The sequence below is a fragment of the Carassius carassius genome, chromosome 44 (assembly GCF_963082965.1).
Source record: "Carassius carassius chromosome 44, fCarCar2.1, whole genome shotgun sequence".
Taxonomy (NCBI): Eukaryota; Metazoa; Chordata; class Actinopteri; order Cypriniformes; family Cyprinidae; genus Carassius; species Carassius carassius.
In genome coordinates this window covers 24,837,329-24,856,347 of record NC_081798.1, presented here as the reverse complement: position 1 = coordinate 24,856,347, position 19,019 = coordinate 24,837,329, and the positions used below count along the sequence as shown (strand labels likewise).

Here is a 19,019-nt window from a genome sequence, read left to right as displayed (position 1 = left end):
TGTTACCAATTGACCTAATAAGTTGAAAATTGGTCTTCCAGCTGTTCCTTAAATGTACATTTAACTTTTTTGGCTTCTTATTGCTACCGTCCCAACTTTTTTGGAATGTGTAGCTCTCATGAAATCCTAAATGAGCCAGTATTTGGCATGACATTTCAAAATGTCTAACTTTTAACATTTGATGTTATCTATATTCTGTTGTAAATAAAATATAAGTTTGAGATTTGTAAATTATTCCATTCCTTTTTTACTCACAATTTGTACAGTGTCCCAACTTTTTTTGGAATTGGGTTTGTACTTTGTAATTAAATGTAATAAACTAAAGTGTAATCAATTGATATTTATATTATATAATAGGAATTATTCTTCCTAATTCAGCAGGCCCAACATTCATCAAGCAATGTTGATCTTCAGTGGAAGCAAAGCTATATTAATTGTACTAATGCTCAGGTGAGTACCAGTCACATGCTCAACTGAAGTTTACCCTTTATCACCTCTTACCCATATAAGCAACATGTATGTTTAATTGTAATTCCCCATACTATTTTATTATATTGTGTGCTGGAAAATATGGATGGTTTTCTGAAGTGCAAAAGATACAGCAACATAAACGCATCTACTTAAAGGCTAACTAAACCCCTGCTCAGAGCCTGACTCCGCCCACTGACAATATTTGAAAAATGCTGAAAAGTGGGCAGATCACAGCGGAGATAGAGGGGACGAACCGAGGGCGGGGCTGAGCGAGTGCGGCGTGATCCTGAGACTCGCAGTGATGGATTGATTGACAGCTGCTGTCAGAGACGCTAAAATGGAGAGTGACTGTAATGACGCAAGTAGCTTTGCAACAGAGCGATCATTTGAAGTAGAGGACTTTTCTCCCCCACTTTCACCTGAAGTGGAGGGTGTCGAGGTGTCTGTTCATATCAATTCGAGCTGCTGGCTCAAACTGCGGTCTTAACTCTCGCATCGCGTCGCTTTTCAGCGCGAGCTGTGTGGAGAAGCCCATTTCCACCTCCATTGCGTTGGAGAAGCAATCCCGTGTAAAATGCAGTTTGCACACTCGAGCTCTAGGCGGGAACTTGCGGTCTTCCAGGCCAAGTGCATGCAACCACTGGCTCCTAATTTTAAAGTCTGCTGGTAAACTATGCAGTCCAGCAGTGCTGTAGCAACCAGCAACACACCTCCGTACCATCCTGACCACTGTACTAAATACAGATAAATCTACGCTAACTTGAAGATATAAATAACTATATAAATGCTATGCTAAATAGATGCTATAATAGTCTATCCTGGTCGTTACCAATACTTGCAATTCCAGCTTCTGACTCACTACAGTGATTTTGATGGTTTTATACTGTCAAGGGCAAGGGCGTGGTAGCTCGTACCAAGGGGCGTGGTGAGCTGGAAACTGCTTACTTCACCTGCCACCGCTTACGTCACTTGCCACCGCAACATCCAATAGGAAAAATCAACTGCAGTAGCCACCGTTCAACCTGAAGAGGGCAGCACTCAGACGTTTTTACACCATATATTGTAGAATTAAAACACTTTATACTGAAATGTCAAAAAAGTTACTTGAATCAATGAACAGCACTAATAAAGCCCCATTCTTACAGACCATTAACTAAAAAAAGTTGGTTTAGGGTTTAGTTACTCTTTAAAATTGTTTATTGCATTAATTTTCTTTATACTGTTTTCTGTTATTATTGTGTGCACTGATAAAATGTAGATCTAAATTCCATAATTGACAATGTCATATCTTTATTTTATAGAGAGCCAGCATTACCTCAGAATAATGTCACATGGGCAGTTCATAAGCTCATGACATGTTTGATGTGTAATCTCATCCCCTTCTCTCTTCACATACACCTTTACCTGTAGTTTAGACAGTAGAAGTCATTTGTTGTTTTCCAGGGAGTCTGAGAACTGATCAAATGTGTACCTTGAATGCAAGTTTCTTTTGGATGAGAATTTTTGCAAAATGCATAAATCTATAAGGTCATAAAAAAACAAAACTTTCATATAAACAAAATAATCAAAACTTGTTTTTGACTCCCAAGTATCTCTTGTGCAATGTGAATTAAACAATTTTTTTTAATATAGAGAGACATTTATTTGAAACTGAGTTTGAGTATAAAAAATATTATTTAAACTTAAGAATGGTTGTTGGTTTGTGCCAGTCAGTTAGAACACATTGGCCTGGTTTCATAGACAGGGCTTAGCCTAAACCAGGATTAGGCCATAGTTCAATTAGGACATTTAAGTAATTTTTATAAAACATGCCTTAGAAAAAAACATTACTGGTGTGCATCTTGAGACAAAACAAAGGAACTGATATATTTTAAGATCAATCAGTACAAGTTTCTTTCATTTGAAACAACTCAGACTTGCATTTTAGTCTAGGACTAGGCTTAAGCCTTGTCTGTGAAACCGGGGGATAATTGATATTATTCAGCAGCCCCTAGCTGATTAGATGATGCAAAGCGATCAGATTTCTAATGTTCAGGTGAGTACCAGTCACATACACAACTACCAAATATACAGTGTATCATCTCAGACTCATATTTTAATAAACTGAAGGGAAATTGTATTACATGAAATGTATGAAAAAAGATATTTAAAAGAAAGACAAAATGGGGAAACTAATCATAGGTTAAAGTTTTTTGTTTTTTTTTGTACTTCCACAAAGGGAGTAGTATCCTGACGCTCTCAGGATATGGGTGGCACTGTAGTCACTGTACAACCTCCCGGAATCAGACGACTCATGAGGGGACGTGACATGACATTTGCTCATTATTTGAAAAGTAATGTAAAAGTTATACTACTTATTACATTTTAAATAGGGTAACTTGTAATCCGTAAACTATTTTTAAAGTGACCCTCCATCACTGTTACTTTTTTTTTTTTTTAATTTCTAACAAGCATTGTTCAATACTGAAGCCACATTTTCTAAAAGGTTCATACAGTCGTTGTTATCGAACTTTATCTTGGCCAAACCGATCTCCCCTCCAAAACTCACTCAGACCAACAAAACTTTGCATATACAGGTGCTGGTCATATAATTAGAATATTATCAAAAAGGTTTTTTTTATTTCACTAATTCCATTCAAAAAGTGAAACCTGTATATTGCATTCATTCATTACACACAGACTGATATATTTCAAATGTTTATTTCTTTTAATTTTGATGATTATAACTGACAACTAAGGAAAATTCCAAATTCAGTATCTCAGAAAATTAGAATATTACTTAAGACCAATACAAAGAAAGGATTTTTAGAAATCTTGGCCAACTGAAAAGTAGGAGCATGTACAGCACTCATTACTTAGTTGGGGCTTCTTTTGCCTGAATTACTGCAGCAATGCGGCGTGGCATGGAGTCTATCAGTCTGTGGCACTGCTCAGGTGTTATGAGAGACCAGGTCGCTCTGATAGTGGCCTTCAGCTCTTCTGCATTCTTGAGTCTGGCATATCGCATCTTCCTCTTTACAATACCCCATAGATTTTCTATGGGGTTTAGGTCAGGCGAGTTGGCTGGCCAATTAAGAACAGGGATACCATGGTCCTTAAACCAGCTACTGGAAGCTTTGTCACTGTATGCAGGGGCCAAGTTCTGTTGGAAAATGAAATCTGCATCTCCATAAAGTTGGTCAGCAGCAGGAAGCATAAAGTGTGTTTTCTTGGACATTAGAAAACACAGTGGACCAACACCAGCAGATGACATGGCACCCCAAACCATCACTGACTGTGGAAACACTGGACCTCAAGCAAGGTGGATTGTGTGCCTCTCCTCTCTTCTTCCAGACTCTGGGACCCTGATTTCCAAAGGAAATGCAAAATTGACTTTCCTCAGAGAACATAACTTTGGACCACTCTTCAGCAGTCCAGTCCTTTTTGTCTGAGAGACGCTTCTGATGCTGTCTGTTGTTCAAGAGTGGCTTGACACCAGGAATGCGACAGCTGAAACCCATGTCTTGCATGTGTCTGTGCATAGGGGTTTTGTGTCACAATCCTCTCCAGGCTGCGGTTATCCCTATTGCTTGTACACTTTCTTTTTTTTTTCTTTTTCTTCTACCACATCTTTTCCTTCCCTTCGCTTCTCTATTAATTTGCTTGGACACGGAGCTCTGTGAACAGCTAGCCTCTTTTGCAATGACCTCTTTGTGTCTTTCCCTCCTTGCGCCAGTGGTCAATGGTTGTCTTTTGGAAAACTGTTAAGTCAGCAGTCTTCCCCATGATTGTGTAGCCTACAGAACTAGACTGAGAGACCATTTAAAGGCTTTGCAGGTGTTTTGAGTTAATTAGCTGATTAGAGTGTGACACCAGGTGTCTTCAATATTGAACCTTTTCACAATATTCAAATTTTCTGAGATACTGAATTTGGGATTTTCCTTAGTTGTCAGTTATAATCAAAATTCAAATAAATATTTGAAATATATCAGTCTGTGTGTAATGAATGAATATAATATACAAGTACACACTGATCTAAAACAACAGGAAGCATTACTAGCATTATTAAACCATTAACTTTTACTCTTACATTTGATCTTTTAGCAGATGCTTTTATCCAAAGCGACTTACAAATGAGAACAATAGAAGCAATCAGACCAACAAGAGAACAAGTCTGTTAGTCTAGCACAGAACCCGTAACAAGGTATTTTTTTTTTCTTTATCTTTTTTTCTTCTTTCAAGAATAGGATAGACAAGAAAAGTGCTAGTATTCGTCGGTCAAGTGATGGCGAAAAAGATTAGTCTTTTAGATGTTTTTTGCAAATGAGTAAAGAGTAAAGATGTTTGAATTGAGATTGGGAGGTCATTCTACCAGCTGGGCACAGTCCAGGAAAAGATCAGTGAAGGTGATTTATTTATTTATTTTTTGGGGGATTGCACCACAAAGTGTCTTAGAAGTTGTGTCTTAGAAACTTCACCCCTCTATGACACCCTGAAGGATCTGAAAGGTAGGACTTATACCACAGGAGTGCGGTTCCAGAGAAGCCCATCTTTCTAAGGGTGGACAGGAGAATCTGGTGATTTAACCATGTAAAAAGCAGCAGACAGATCTAGCAAGATGAGTACCGAGGATTTGGAAGCTGCTCTTGCTAGTCGCAGGGCTTCAGTAACCGAGAGCAGGGCAGTCTCAGTTGAGTGGCTGAGAACACCAGTGGAAGAAACCTAGAGAGTTGGTTGTACACAACTCGCTCAAGTTTCTTTGCAATGAATGGAAGAAGGGTTACCGGTCTGTAGATTTCTGGAAGTGCTGGATTTTTAGAGATGCTTTCTTAAGCAGTGGGCTTTTATCTTTCAAGTTTAAATGATTTGTCACAAGTATTTAATTACTGAAGAATGGAAAAAAATCTGCATTTCCCCCTATTTCTTTACATACAAAAACAAACACATTGAAATATATATAAAAAGTAGAGAAAAATATATTTTTCTAAATTTCTTTTGACTTGTATTTCATTGCAGACAATATGAACAAATATTTCATGTTTTGTCTGGTCAACTTCATGTCATTTGTAAATATGCATCCTTTCCTGTCATTCAGACCTGCAACACATTTAAAAAAAAATGTACTGTGCCAAAAGGGCGCCCCATGTTAACAGTGTCCAGAAGCGCCGTCGACTTCTCTGGGCTCGGAGGCATCTGGGATGCACCATCACACAATGGAAACGTATACTGTGGTCAGATAAATCAGTATTTCGGGTATTTTTTGGGAGGAATGGACGCCGTGTGCTCCGGACCAAAGAAGAAAAGGATCATCCAGACTGTTACCAGCAACAAGTCCAAAAGCCAGGGTCTGTCATGGTATGGGGTTGTGTCAGTGCCCTTGGCAAAGGTAACTTGCACTTCTGTGAAGGCACCATTAATGCTGAAAAGTACATAGAGATTTTGGAGCATAATATGATGCCTTCAAGAAGACATCTTTTCCAGGGACGTCCATGCATATTTCAACAAGACAATGCAAAACCACATTCTGCACACATTACAAAGTCCTGGCTGCGGAGGAAGAGGGTACGGGTACTTGACTGGCCTGCCTGCAGTCCCGACCTGTCTCCAATAGAGAATGTGTGGCGCATTTTGAAGCGCAAAATGCGACAACGAAGACCCCGTACTGTTGCCCACCTTAAGACTTGTTTGCAGGAAGAATGGGACAAAATTACACCTGAAACACTTCATCACTTGGTGTCTTCAGTCCCTAAACATCTTTTAATTGTTGTGAAAAGGAATGGCAACATTACAAAGTGATAAATGCTTTACTGTCCCAACTTTTTTTGAAATGTGTTGCAGGTCTGAATGACAGGAAAGGATGTATATTTACAAATGACATGAAGTTGACCAGACAAAACATGAAATATTTTTTGTTCATATTGTCTGCAATGAAATACAAGTCAAAGTAAATTTAGAAATCACTTCTTTTTTTATTTGCGTTTTCCATACTGTCCCAACTTTTTCTGATTTGGGGTTGTAAAAGTCCATTGTTTTTTGTGTAATTTAGTTACCTTAAACTCTTTCAAATGTAAAATGGGTTTCAGTTGGTGTTCATTCTTGACAACATACTGTCTAAAACTGAATGAGTCATTTACTTTATAGAATGTACATAAAAAAAAAAATAGGGTCCTCTATACAGAAATACAATTGGAACTTTGATTTGAAATTGCTCTCCAGTGGGGTGGGGGTTCGATGTGGATGGTGTTCCATGGTACTGTAGCTGATGCCTTTGGTTACTATGCAAGCTTGTTTCTATCCCAGTATAAAAACGGTAATTGTGAACTTTGCACAATTCCAAGAATAGAAGTCCAAATTGTGAGTTTACATCTTGTAATTCAGACTTAATCAGAATTGTGAGAAATTCACAATTGCAAGAAATGGGTCAGAACTGTTAGATGAAAAGTCACAATTACCCTTTACCCTTATGTTGATGTAATTGAAAGCGCATCATCACCTTACTATTCCTCCAACCGAGACTGGAATCAGCTTGGTCTTACTATTTTAGTGATCTGTTACTTAAAAATGCTTATCAGTTGTTACAATATTTTATATAGAGATATATTTCAATACTTTTGAGTTGCTGTTGTTGCAGAAGTAGTGGCTTTACACTATACTTAAAGTTTGGAACATTAGGTCTTTGTCATTCTGTGGTTAAGCATTTGTACAAAAAAATAAATAAGAACTATGATTTTAGTATGGGGTTATGTGAAAAATATGTGAAGCTTATGTGAAAAATAAAATAAAATAATTGTGTTTAGAGATTTGAAAATGTGACTAAAGTTTGGACAAAGTGATGTTAGCAATAGATAAAAACCGTAATATTAAAACCAACAAACAAACATCATCCGTCTAGTATAATGAGGTGCTTTGCATTTGAGTCCCTGCTGCTCCAGGAGTCTTTCTGAGTGGAGTTTGTATGTTCCTTGTATTCGAGCTGCGTCGGAGAATGCTGGAGGCGTACCCAAAGCATTCTCTGACACAGCGTCTCGTTTCTTCGAGGAACCATTGTTACACACATAACCTGAGATGTTCCTCTTCAGGAACTCAAGCTGCATTGGCGAATGCTTTGGGAACGCCTCCAGAATTCTCAGACGCAGCTCGAGTTCCTTCGAGGAACCATGGTTACATGCATAACCCGAGACGTTCTCTTCATACTGATGTTGGTTTCCTCTGGGTTTCTCCCACAATCCAAAGACACACAGGACAGGTGAACTGGAGACTGTTAGTGAGTGTGAATATGAATGTGTGTGTGATGGACTGGCCACCTATCCAGGGGGTTGTCCTGCCTATGACTCAGAAAAGGCTCCAGCCTTGTGACCCTACATAGGACAAGCGCTAGGGAAAGTGTATGTAATAGATGAATGGATGTACAGTATTGGCAGGGTTCTAGTCCTCCTCCTTTCTGCCACGGTTTTCCTCCCTCCAATGTGTCTTCCTTGATCCATGTTTACAAACAAGATCATTTCAGAAGCCACCCAAAAGATAAGCAAAAAGAAAGGACGAAGGAAAAAAAAGCTTGCCTTTTAAGCTGTTATTGCATTTAGTTGGGTTTGGAATAATTATTCAATTTTCTAAACTAAGATTTTATATTTTTATATAATTCCTGCAGAAATTGGCAGAGTTTGTATAGTTCTGATTTGAATGTGCTTTTATCAGTTTGAAAGCAGTGCTTGCATTTGAACAATGTGCTAAAAATGTATAGTGTTTTGCAGGTTGTGGAGTATGAATGACAAAAGATCTTGTGGGTTTTGAGAAATGTGATCATTGCATGCATTTTGTTTGAAAGCAATGCAAAATGATTCACAGTTTGGTCCGCATACTGTATTGCTGAATGTGTAAAGAGTTTTGAAAACGTGGCTTCAGTATTGAACAAAGCTTTTTAGCAAATAAAAACTTGACAAATGTAGCACCCATAGATCTGAACACATTTAATTAAGGCAAGACCAGATGTCATGACCATTACCATACCATGGTATTGTCCATATATCAGAAGACTGAAGTGCCTAAAGTTCTTCGAGCCTTACAATTTATGTATTTATCGGTGTCATGGACCACTTAAAAGCCTTTTGAATGGGTCTGGTCTAGAATGATTATGAGAAATATTGAATAAAGAAATGAATAAATAATACATGTAAATAATGTATTTCATCAAGACATTTTTATAATGTTGTTCACAAAATAATTATATTTTAGATATGGAACCGTTCACTACCCATTATTATGACGATTGATACCAAATATAGACATGTATTGCCTTTAGTGTCTCACACCGTTGTCAACTACTGGTGTGAGTGAATTATACCGATATATTTATTTTACAAGCATTTATATTCCAATAAATGGTGTAGATGCATATTAGCTGTGCGATTCCACATGGGTCTCAACTTGTTGCAGAATTACTTGCCCTCAGAGGAAGCCGTTATTAAATGTATTGATATTAAAAGAGAATTTTATTTGTTCAATTATTTTGTTAATGTTAGGACTTCATGTGATCCACAGACTGTCTAAAGTCTTGACTTCTATCACCTGCTGCACTGAAGTATCAAAACATCATAACCAGTCAAACAATCGAATCAGATTTGGAGCTGAATAACATACTGACTGAAGAACAGCGCTTGAATCATAGTTCCCTTTCAAGGGAACTTTGAACAGCGTCCTCTAGGGGTCACTATGGGGGATGCCTTTTCATGACCCATGTCTGAAGCATACATTGAAAAACCGCAACACATTGGCCGGCAACAGCCCATGATGTCACTATCGGTGCGACTATAGTATAGATGTCATCCTCTTTTTCGTCTTCATTGACTTTTGTTTGAAGTGTACAGCGTTTAGGAGTGCATGTTTCTCACCAGACGCTTTGCTCTGATACCTGCAATTCACACGGCTCGCGTGCTGTGGGTGTGTGAGTGTAGTGAAGAGCAAGTTCATTAAGCTTCTGAGGTGGTTGGGCGAAGCACAATATATTTATTACCATATATATATATATATATATATATTACACATTGAACGCTTTGTTTACTTTAAAAAAAATCCACATATGTGGTAATTGTGGATGCTGAGCACTTTGCGTACTTTCTGAAATCCACTTAAGTGGTAAGTGTGCAGGCAAGACTGCACAATTTTTGAAATCCTGTACGGTAAGGGTTACGCGTATCAGCGTCGGTCCTGTTTTCGGAGTTGGATAGACCCCTGTACCTTGGTCTCCACGCAACCAGTGAGTCTATTAACAAACTTTGAAACATTGCTCCACTCAGCTTTGAGGGATATTGTGAGCATGATGGTTCCCTTCGGATGCTCGAGTTCTTTCCCCTTCTGTGGAGTTGAATTCCTCACTCAGTGAGATTTTATCGTGGTAGTTTGGCAGTGCTCTCCTTTACCAAAATGTTTCCCTATGAGCCCACTAATCCTTTCGGAAATCAGAGTTCTGCTCTCACGTGAGTTGAGTTCTCTTGGGTTTTATTTATTTATTTTCCCAGAAGCACCTGGAACCAGCAGCATGAACTAGGTGAATTAGGTCCTTCCTACTTGACATGTTCTCCCGACACCTGTTAATACTAAAGTCGCACTGGTAGTGACATCATGGGCTGTCGCCAGCCAAAGTGTTTTTATTTTTATTTTTTATCACATCAAAACATCATAATTTAGTAGTAATGGGCTATTTTCGGTCCTGTTTTTGACCCCTCTCATCAGAACACTCTGTTTGAATAGGTGTGGAGGATTTTAGATTAAGTAAATGGCCACTAAATTGATTGGGTAATAGTTGTGCATGTTTGACAGTCTACATCCTTAACAGATGGATGCTGTTGTGATTTTAGGTAAAAATTGCATAAATACTTGTATCAAACAATCTGTTTAACTGAAAAAGCAAATGAGTTGACTTTAAATTTCTCACAAGGTTCTGAATATGAGGCCCAAAAGAGAGAATCATCAATTAAAAATCCAAAGTATTTATACTTGGATACTAATTCAATCTCCAAACTTTGAAGAGCAGTAATTGAGCATGAGTTTGAAAGTGCAGATTTCCTCTTTATAAATGTGGCAGGGGGGCGTGGTTTAGCGAAGTCTGCAGCGGGAGAGAGAATCAGGAGACGAGCGGTAAGTGAGTGGTTTGGGCAAAAATTATCATCACATGTTTCTTGTTCCAGTAATTGGCGTGGAGAGAGTATAAAACGCCAGGAGAGACGGAAGCAAGCGAGAGAGAGACGGACTGCTGACCCAAACCGGAAACCGAAACCGGAAAGAGTAAACCGAAAGTGTTGTGCCAACGTGTCAGAATAGAAGTCACCATTTGGTGTTTGTGAAGTTTCATTTATATTTGTTGTTAAATACGTCAGCAGTCCAGCCGACCCCTTTGTCCTCTTCCTTTCCTCCAACGAACTTGCTACACTGGTGCCGAAACCCGGGAAGGAAGCAGGACCGCCGCCGCTGCCATGCAAAGCCCGTCCTCCACGCCGCTTGCGGACATCATCACTTCCCTCGCGGTCCTGCACCGCGAGCAACACCAGGCCCTGCGGGATCTGAGGACCGACCAGGAGAGGCGCTTCCAGGCCATCGTCCAGGCCCAGCAGGAGGACCGCGAGAGGTTCCGGAGCTGGATCGATCGGGAGGTTCGCGCCGAGGCCGCCGGGCCGCCCACCGCGCCCATGCACCTGCCGTTACACAAGATGAGGCCCCAGGACGATCCGGAGGCCTTCCTGGAGCTGTTCCAGAAGTCGGCGGAGGCGTGTGGCTGGCCCCGCAAGCAGTGGCCGATGCGCCTCATTCCCCTGCTCTCCGGCGAGCCCAGGTGGCCGTGCAACAACTTCCGGTGGCGAACCTCCTGTTCTTCTACGCGCCAATTCTCTAATCCACTCCCTGCCACTGGGGTGGCGGGTAGGTCTGGGCTGGCCTGTTGGCGTTGCGGGGAACCGGTGCATTTCGTGGACAGGTGTCCAGTGATGAAGGTAAGGACGATGATCCGGGTCCCGGACGTCCCACAGGTCACCCCCGGTCAGGCTGGCGAGTACCAAATACCTGTGAGTATCAAGGGGGGTACATATCCGGCCTTGGTGGATTCAGGATGCAACCAAACCTCAATCCATCAAAGCCTGATTCAACCGGGGGCATTGGATACAAGCCGCGTGGTTAAGTTGCGGTGCGTACACGGGGATGTGGTGGAGTATCCGGTCATCCCAATTATTATTCAATTCCGGGGACAAAAGCATAGTGTAGAGGTGGCGGTTAGTCCCCACCTCCGGCATCCGATAATTTTGGGAACTAATTGGCCCGCGTTTACGGTTTTATTGGGGTCGTTATGTGCGGATTCCTCTTGGGGAAGTAAGGCATGGAAGGAGACCGCGCGGGTACAGGTGGGAGAGACTAAGCCGGGACCGCTGGGGTCTGCTTCAGGGGAACCGAACGAAATCGGGAGACTGATTCTCTTGGAGCGTGATGACTTCCCTCTGGAGCAGTCTCGGGATGAGACATTAAAGCATGCATTTCACCAGGTCTGCTCCATCGATGACCAGCCTCTCCAACCTGCCCTCTCGCTCACCTATCCGTATTTTGCCATTTTAAAAGACCAGTTGTATCGAGTGACCCAAGACGCTCAGACAAAAGTGAATACAACCCAATTGTTAATTCCGAAGAGCCGCAGGGAAATGCTTTTCCATTGCCTTTGCGACCTCTTCCCTTAATGCAGGTCCCCTTCGAGAGAATTGGTATGGACCTCATCGGGCCATTAGAGCGATCGGCACGAGAACATCGCTTTGCATTGGTCATAGTTGATTATTCAACACGATATCCTGAAGCGGTGGCCCTCCGCAACATTTCCGCTAAAAGTGTTGCGGATGCCCTGTTTCGTCTTATCTCCCGGGTGGGGGTTCCAAAAGAAATCCTCACCGATCAGGGCACGGCGTTTGTCATGTACGCTACGTGAACTGTACGGATTGTTGGGCATTAAATCGATTCAAACTAGCGTCTATCACCCACAAACCGATGGCTTGGTCGAACGATTTAATCGCACTCTTAAATCCATGATCCGTAAGTTCGTTCATGAAGACGCCAAAAATTGGGATAGGTGGCTAGAGCCCTTGTTATTCGCTGTGCGAGAGATCCTGCAAGCCTCCACGGGGTTTTCCCCCTTCGAGCTAATCTATGGACGCCAGCCCCGGGGGGTGCTCGACGTACTGAGAGAAACTTGGGAGGAGGGACCATCTCAGGGCAAAAACGAAATTCAGTATGTGCTGGACTTGAGAACAAAACACACATTGGGGCGGCTACCAATGGAGAATTTGTTACAAGCCCAGGACCGCCAGAGCCAGCTGTATAACAGGGTAACTAGGTTACGCAAATTTGCACCGGGAGAGAAAGTACTTGTATTACTCCCAATGTCGAGCTCTAAATTAATGGCTAAGTGGCAGGGACCGTTTGAGGTCGCACAAGTCGGAGATCTCGATTATGAGGTAATACGGACCGATAGGAACGGGACCCGTCAGATCTACCACCTCAACCTCCTTAAAAAATGGAATGAGGCAGAATCAGTGATGTTGGCAACGGTGATTAGGGGGGAGGATGATCTCGGACCAGAGGCGAATATCAAACCACAATCCCTCGCCCTGGCTCCAGGTGGAGATCACCTCTCTCCGTCCCAACTCACTGATTTAACGAAATTACAGGCAGAGTTGGCCGACGTCTTCTCGTCCCTACCGGGCCATACTAACCTGATTCAGCACCATATCGAGACCGAGCCGGGCGTGGTAGTTCGCCTCCGGCCGTATCGCTTACCTGAGCACAAGAAAAAAGTAATTCAGGCTGAATTAGACGCTATGCTTGACATGGGGGTAATAGAAGAATCCAACAGTAACTGGGCGAGCCCGATAGTTTTAGTTCCGAAAACAGACGGCTCAGTCCGGTTCTGTGTGGATTACCGCAAGGTGAATGCTGTGTCGAAATTCGACGCGTATCCAATGCCGCGGGTCAACGAGTTGCTTGATCGGCTAGGCACGGCTCGTTTTTATTCGACATTGGACTTAACAAAGGGCTATTGGCAGATCCCCTTGTCTCCATTATCCAGAGAAAAGACAGCTTTCACAACGCCGTTTCGATTACACCAATTTGTTACCCTTCCGTTTGGTTTGTTAGGGGCACCTGCTACCTTTCAGCGCCTCATGGATAAGATTCTGCGGCCCCATGCTGCATATGCGGCTGCCTACCTGGATGATATCATTATATTTAGTAATGATTGGCAGCGGCATATGCAGCATCTGAGGGCTGTCCTGAGGTCGCTGAGGGGAGCGGGGCTCACGTCCAACCCAAAGAAGTGTGCGATTGGGCGTGTGGAAGTAAGGTATCTGGGCTTCCACTTGGGGCATGGACAGGTGCGTCCCCAAATTGATAAGACAGCCGCTATTGCGACCTGCCCACGTCCCAAGACCAAAAAGGAGGTAAGGCAGTTCTTGGGGCTGGCGGGATATTATAGACGGTTTATTCCTAATTATTCGGACCTCACCAGCCCTTTGACTGACCTTACTAAAAAGGAGGTGCCAGATACGGTCCAGTGGACGGAGCCGTGTCAGCAGGCCTTTACCCAGGTCAAGGCTGCTCTGTGTGGCGGGCCGTTGTTACACTCTCCTGATTTTTCTCTCCCTTTTCTGTTGCATACAGACGCGTCGGACAGGGGGCTGGGGGCAGTCCTGTCCCAGGAGATAGAGGGGGAGGAACGGCCGGTGCTGTACATTAGCCAGAAGCTCTCGAAGAGAGAGGCTAAGTACAGCACCATAGAGAAAGAGTGCCTTGCCATCAGATGGGCCGTGCTCACCCTCCGCTATTTCTCCTGGGACGGGAGTTCACCCTCTGTTCGGACCACGCTCCGCTGCACTGGCTCCACCGCATGAAGGATACCAACGCGCGGATCACTCGTTGGTATCTTGCTCTTCAGCCTTTTAAGTTCAAGGTGGTCCACAGGCCGGGTGTTCAGATGGCGGTGGCCGACTTCCTCTCCAGAAATGGGGGGGGGCTGCAGGCCTGGATGGCTCCCCGGCCTGAGTCGGGCGGTGGGGGTATGTGGCTGGGGGGGCGTGGTTTAGCGAAGTCTGCAGCGGGAGAGAGAATCAGGAGACGAGCGGTAAGTGAGTGGTTTGGGCAAAAATTATCATCACCTGTTTCTTGTTCCAGTAATTGGCGTGGAGAGAGTATAAAACGCCAGGAGAGACGGAAACAAGCGAGAAAGAGAAGGACTGCATACCCGAACCGGAAACCGAAACCGGAAAGAGTAAACCGAAAGTGTTGTGCCAACGTGTCAGAATAAAAGTCACCATTTGGTGTTTGTGAAGTTTAATTTATATTTGTTGTTAAATAAATACGTCAGCAGTCCAGCCGACCCCTTTGTCCTCTTCCTTTCCTCCAACGAACTTGCTACACTAAACATCGTAAGTTTAGATTTAGAATAGAAGGAAGTCCCTCTATATTCATACAATGTGATCTATCCGATACGTAATTAACTAACCATCAAACAGTTTTTACTGATAAACCTACACCAAGTAGCCTCTGCTTCAAAATTTTGATTTACCGAATCAAAAGCTCTGGATAAATCGGTAAAAAGAGCAGCACTATGGTTTTCATTATTCAATGAAACCAATATGTAATCCTTTTATAACTGCTGTTGTTATACTGTTTTTTTTTTTTCTGTTTTTTTTCTTTTCTTAACACTAGAACTGCCACGGGGTAAATTTTACCCGTGGCTGTTTTTAAAACATAAAACATGCTTTTGGGACGGCTACCGAAGGGGTGTATCTACACAACCGATCAGATGGGTGACCTTTCAACCTTGCAAGACTAAAAGCAAAGGCTAAGTTGCATAAGGTCATCATTAGAGGTCTGCTCTTCCTGATAATGCTGCCATTATCTCACACACTGAACTACAACTTCAGCGCCTCATGGACATATTTTCCCAAACGTGATGACTTTGGACTGACTATTAGCCTGCAAAAGACAATAGTGCTAAGTCAAGACATGGATATTCCTCCTGTCATTATCACTGACAACCAAGTACTTGATGTTATCCCCCAGTTTTCATATCTTGGGTCCACCATCAGCAACAACCTGTCTCAAGAGGCTGAGATCAATAAATGCATTGAATTTGAATGATTTAAATAAATGATTTTCACCAAATCATTAACATAAAGTGGACTTTATACATTTGGTGAAAAGCATTTGTAGCGAAGTTGATTACTTTAGTTTTATTCTACTAGAGTTTAATTATGTTGTGGTACTTTGTACTTAAAAAAATGCACCTAAGTACAATAACAAAAGTATATGCAATTAGTCAATTTCCACTTCTGGGTATGGGTTTGGTTAATAAGTGGTACAATCTATACCTGGAATTCACCTGTAGTCTGTGTACCTGTAAGTCACTTTAGACAGCCTCTGCCAAATGTGAATGTAAAAGATAATAAAAAGTTCTTAAATTTAATAAATACTTTGACATATATTGATTTGAAAAATATAAAACAAACTGTGTTATGGGTATACAATATACAAAGTGATTTAACATGTTTCTTGCTTTTAGAATTTAGCGGCAAGCAGAGCTGAAAGTCAAGACTCTGGATCATCTCTGGATGAACGGAAGCATCAAGATATCCCGAAGGTTCAAACAAACAAAACGCAGACAGATAAGGTATTGACTAAAGAGTAGAGCTTGAGTCATAGGTTTTCAGAAGGACATCATTACCAGAATATCAGTAACTTTATATTTGTATGAATGGCTAACTGCCAACTCATAGAATACAAAATAATTAAAACATTATTTTTGTTCCCATCTATGTCTGGAATAAACACATTATCATTAAAGGGTTAGTTCATCGAAAAAAATTGTCACTAATAACTCACCCTCATTTCGTTCAAAATCCGTAAGACCACCATTTATCTTCAGAACACAGTTTAAGATATTTTAGATTTAGTCCGAGAGCTCTCAGTCCCTCCATTGAAACTGTGTGTACGGCCTACTGTCCATGTCCAGAAAGGTAAGAAAAACATCTTCAAAATAGTCCATGTGACATCAGAGGGTCAGTTAGAATATTTTGAAGCATCGAAAATACACTTTGGTTCAAAAATAGCAAAAACTACAACTTTATTCATTCTCTATTCTTCCGTGTCTGTTGTGAGAGAGTTCAAAACAAAGCAGTTTGTTATATCTGGTTCGCGAACGAATCATTTGATGTAACCGGATCTTCTTGAACCAGTTCACCAAATTGAACTGAATCGTTTTAAACTGTTCGCGTCTCCAATACGGATTAATCCACAAATGACTTAAACTGTTAACTTTTTTTAATGTGGCTGACCCTCCCTCTGAGTTAAAACAAATCAATATCCCGGAGTAATTCATGTACTCAAACAGTACACTGACTGAACTGCTGTGAAGAGAGAACTGAAGATGAACACCGAGCCAAGCCAGATAACGAACAAAAGATTGAGTCATCGGTTTTCATATCACCAGTAGTTCTTTCGGACAGTTCGATTCAATAAACCGGTTGAAGAAAACAGTTCAACGGTCCTTTTTTTGCGCTCGACGTAATGGTGCCATTGGCGATGATTGCCCTTGATTCAAGCCTTCGGTTTACCTGGGCTCATAACATTAGCACAGAATCAGTTCAGAATCAATCACCAAAAGAACCAGTTCGGTTCAGACGCTCTGTGTGTCTGCTTCACGCTGAATCACACGTGCGCAGTATCATCAGCTCCTCGGTTCTCGAATCAGACGCATCTGACAGAAACGGTTCTTGACTCGAGAACGAGTAAATTTTTCCGTTATCTGACAAATGCTTTTCACCTCGGTGTTCATCTTCAGTTCTCTCTTCATTGCAGTTCAGTCAGTGTACTGTTTGAGTACATGAATTACTCCGGGATATTGGTTTGTTTTAACTCCGGGTCAGCCACATTAAAAAAAAGTTAACAGCTTAAGTCATTTGCGGATTAATGCGTACTGGAGACGCGAACAGTTTCAAACGATTCAGTTCGATTTGGTGAATTGGTTCAAAAAGATCCGGTTACATCGAATGATTCGTTCGTGAACCGGATATCACAAACTGCTTTGTTTTGAACTCTCTCACAACGGACACGGAAGAGAAGACAATGCTGAATAAAGTTGTAGTTTTTGCTATTTTTGGACCAAAATGTATTTTCGATGCTTCAAAATATTCTAACTGACCCTCTGATGTCACATGGACTATTTTGAAGATGTTTTTCTTACCTTTCTGGACATGGACAGTATACTGTACACACAGCTTCAATGGAGGGACTGAGAGCTCTCGGACTAAATCTAAAATTAATTTAGATTTAAACCGTGTTCCGAAGATAAACAGAGGTCTCACGGGTTTGGAACGACATGAGAGTGAGTTATTAATGACACAATTTTGATTTTTCGATGAACTAACCCTTTAACATAATTTTAGAGATTAGACCTTTATAATTCTCCAGGCATTTCCTTTCTCACTTACTTCACACCTGATGTGCTACTGTGACTGATTTACATGAACTGGTAACACATTATTTGAAGGACCAATTCTCACTATTAACTAATTGTTTATTAGCATGTACAGTATATTACTAGCATGTTGATTTTTTTTCTTCTTTTTTTGGTACCTATAAAGCACATATTAATGCCTTTTTCAGTATTAGCATCTTTTAGATCCTCTACCCAATACCTTAACTTAACAGCTAACTATTAATAAGCAGCATATCAGGAATTTGTTCTGGGAAAACTCTTAGTTAATAGTGAATGTGTTCCCCATTTCTAAAGAGTTATCCTTAAATAGAAGTCAAATGACTCCTATTTATCCTATTTATTATTGTAGCCAGTTGTCGAATTAAAATGATGAAAGTGCTTCTACAATGGAATCAATATAAAATATGAAAACATAACTTATTAAAAGTTATGGTGTAGCTGATGGTCTGCATTTGCTATTTTCTAATCTTAAAATAGCTTATATACATAACTTGGTTATGAGTGAGTATGGTTCCTTTTCCATATAGAAATATGACTCCGCATTCATAATTATTTTTCATATAACAGGACATTTGCAGAGATGGTGTTGAAAGCAAAACCCAGTCACAACCACCAGCACCAGAGGATATTGCTACATTTAAAATCAAATTGATCGGTCCAACACCATTTCCAGCGAAGTGGAGACAGAAATTAGAGAAAGCCCTTCAGAGCTGGTTTATTAAACTGGAAAAGAAAAGAGAAAAGCGAGCATCAGTCCTCAGCCTTACACTCATGAATGATGGCTGTGCAGAGGTGAAGGTAACACCATCAACAGGTGACTTCATTCACGTCAATTTATTTTAATATTTTTTTTTCTCTGTAAATATTGTAGATGCTAGTATCTGAAATGGCTAAAATACATTAAAGTAAAAAACATTTTTTTTAAAGTTTTGTTATTATGCAAAGGCAAATACCAATGTTGTTGTTAACACTTAAAAAGGGAACATACTACTTTACATATTACTTCTAAATATGTAATTGTAATGAGTAAAGTATTAAGTATATTGTT

General features: G+C 41.1%; 1 protein-coding gene across 2 annotated transcripts in view; it reads left to right on the top strand.

The window, feature by feature from the left end:
• Positions 1-19,019, top strand: part of LOC132126697 (E3 ubiquitin-protein ligase DTX3L-like) — a 40,602-nt gene that overhangs the window by 3,135 nt on the left and 18,448 nt on the right. The window contains exons 3-4 of one of the 2 annotated variants that reach the window (XM_059538146.1): positions 16,037-16,114; positions 18,539-18,785. In XM_059538146.1, coding sequence (XP_059394129.1) covers positions 16,037-16,114; positions 18,539-18,785 — 325 coding nt within the window. Of the gene's footprint in view, positions 1-16,036; positions 16,145-18,538; positions 18,786-19,019 lie in introns of both variants that reach the window. The other variant, XM_059538145.1, reaches the window with a different exon arrangement.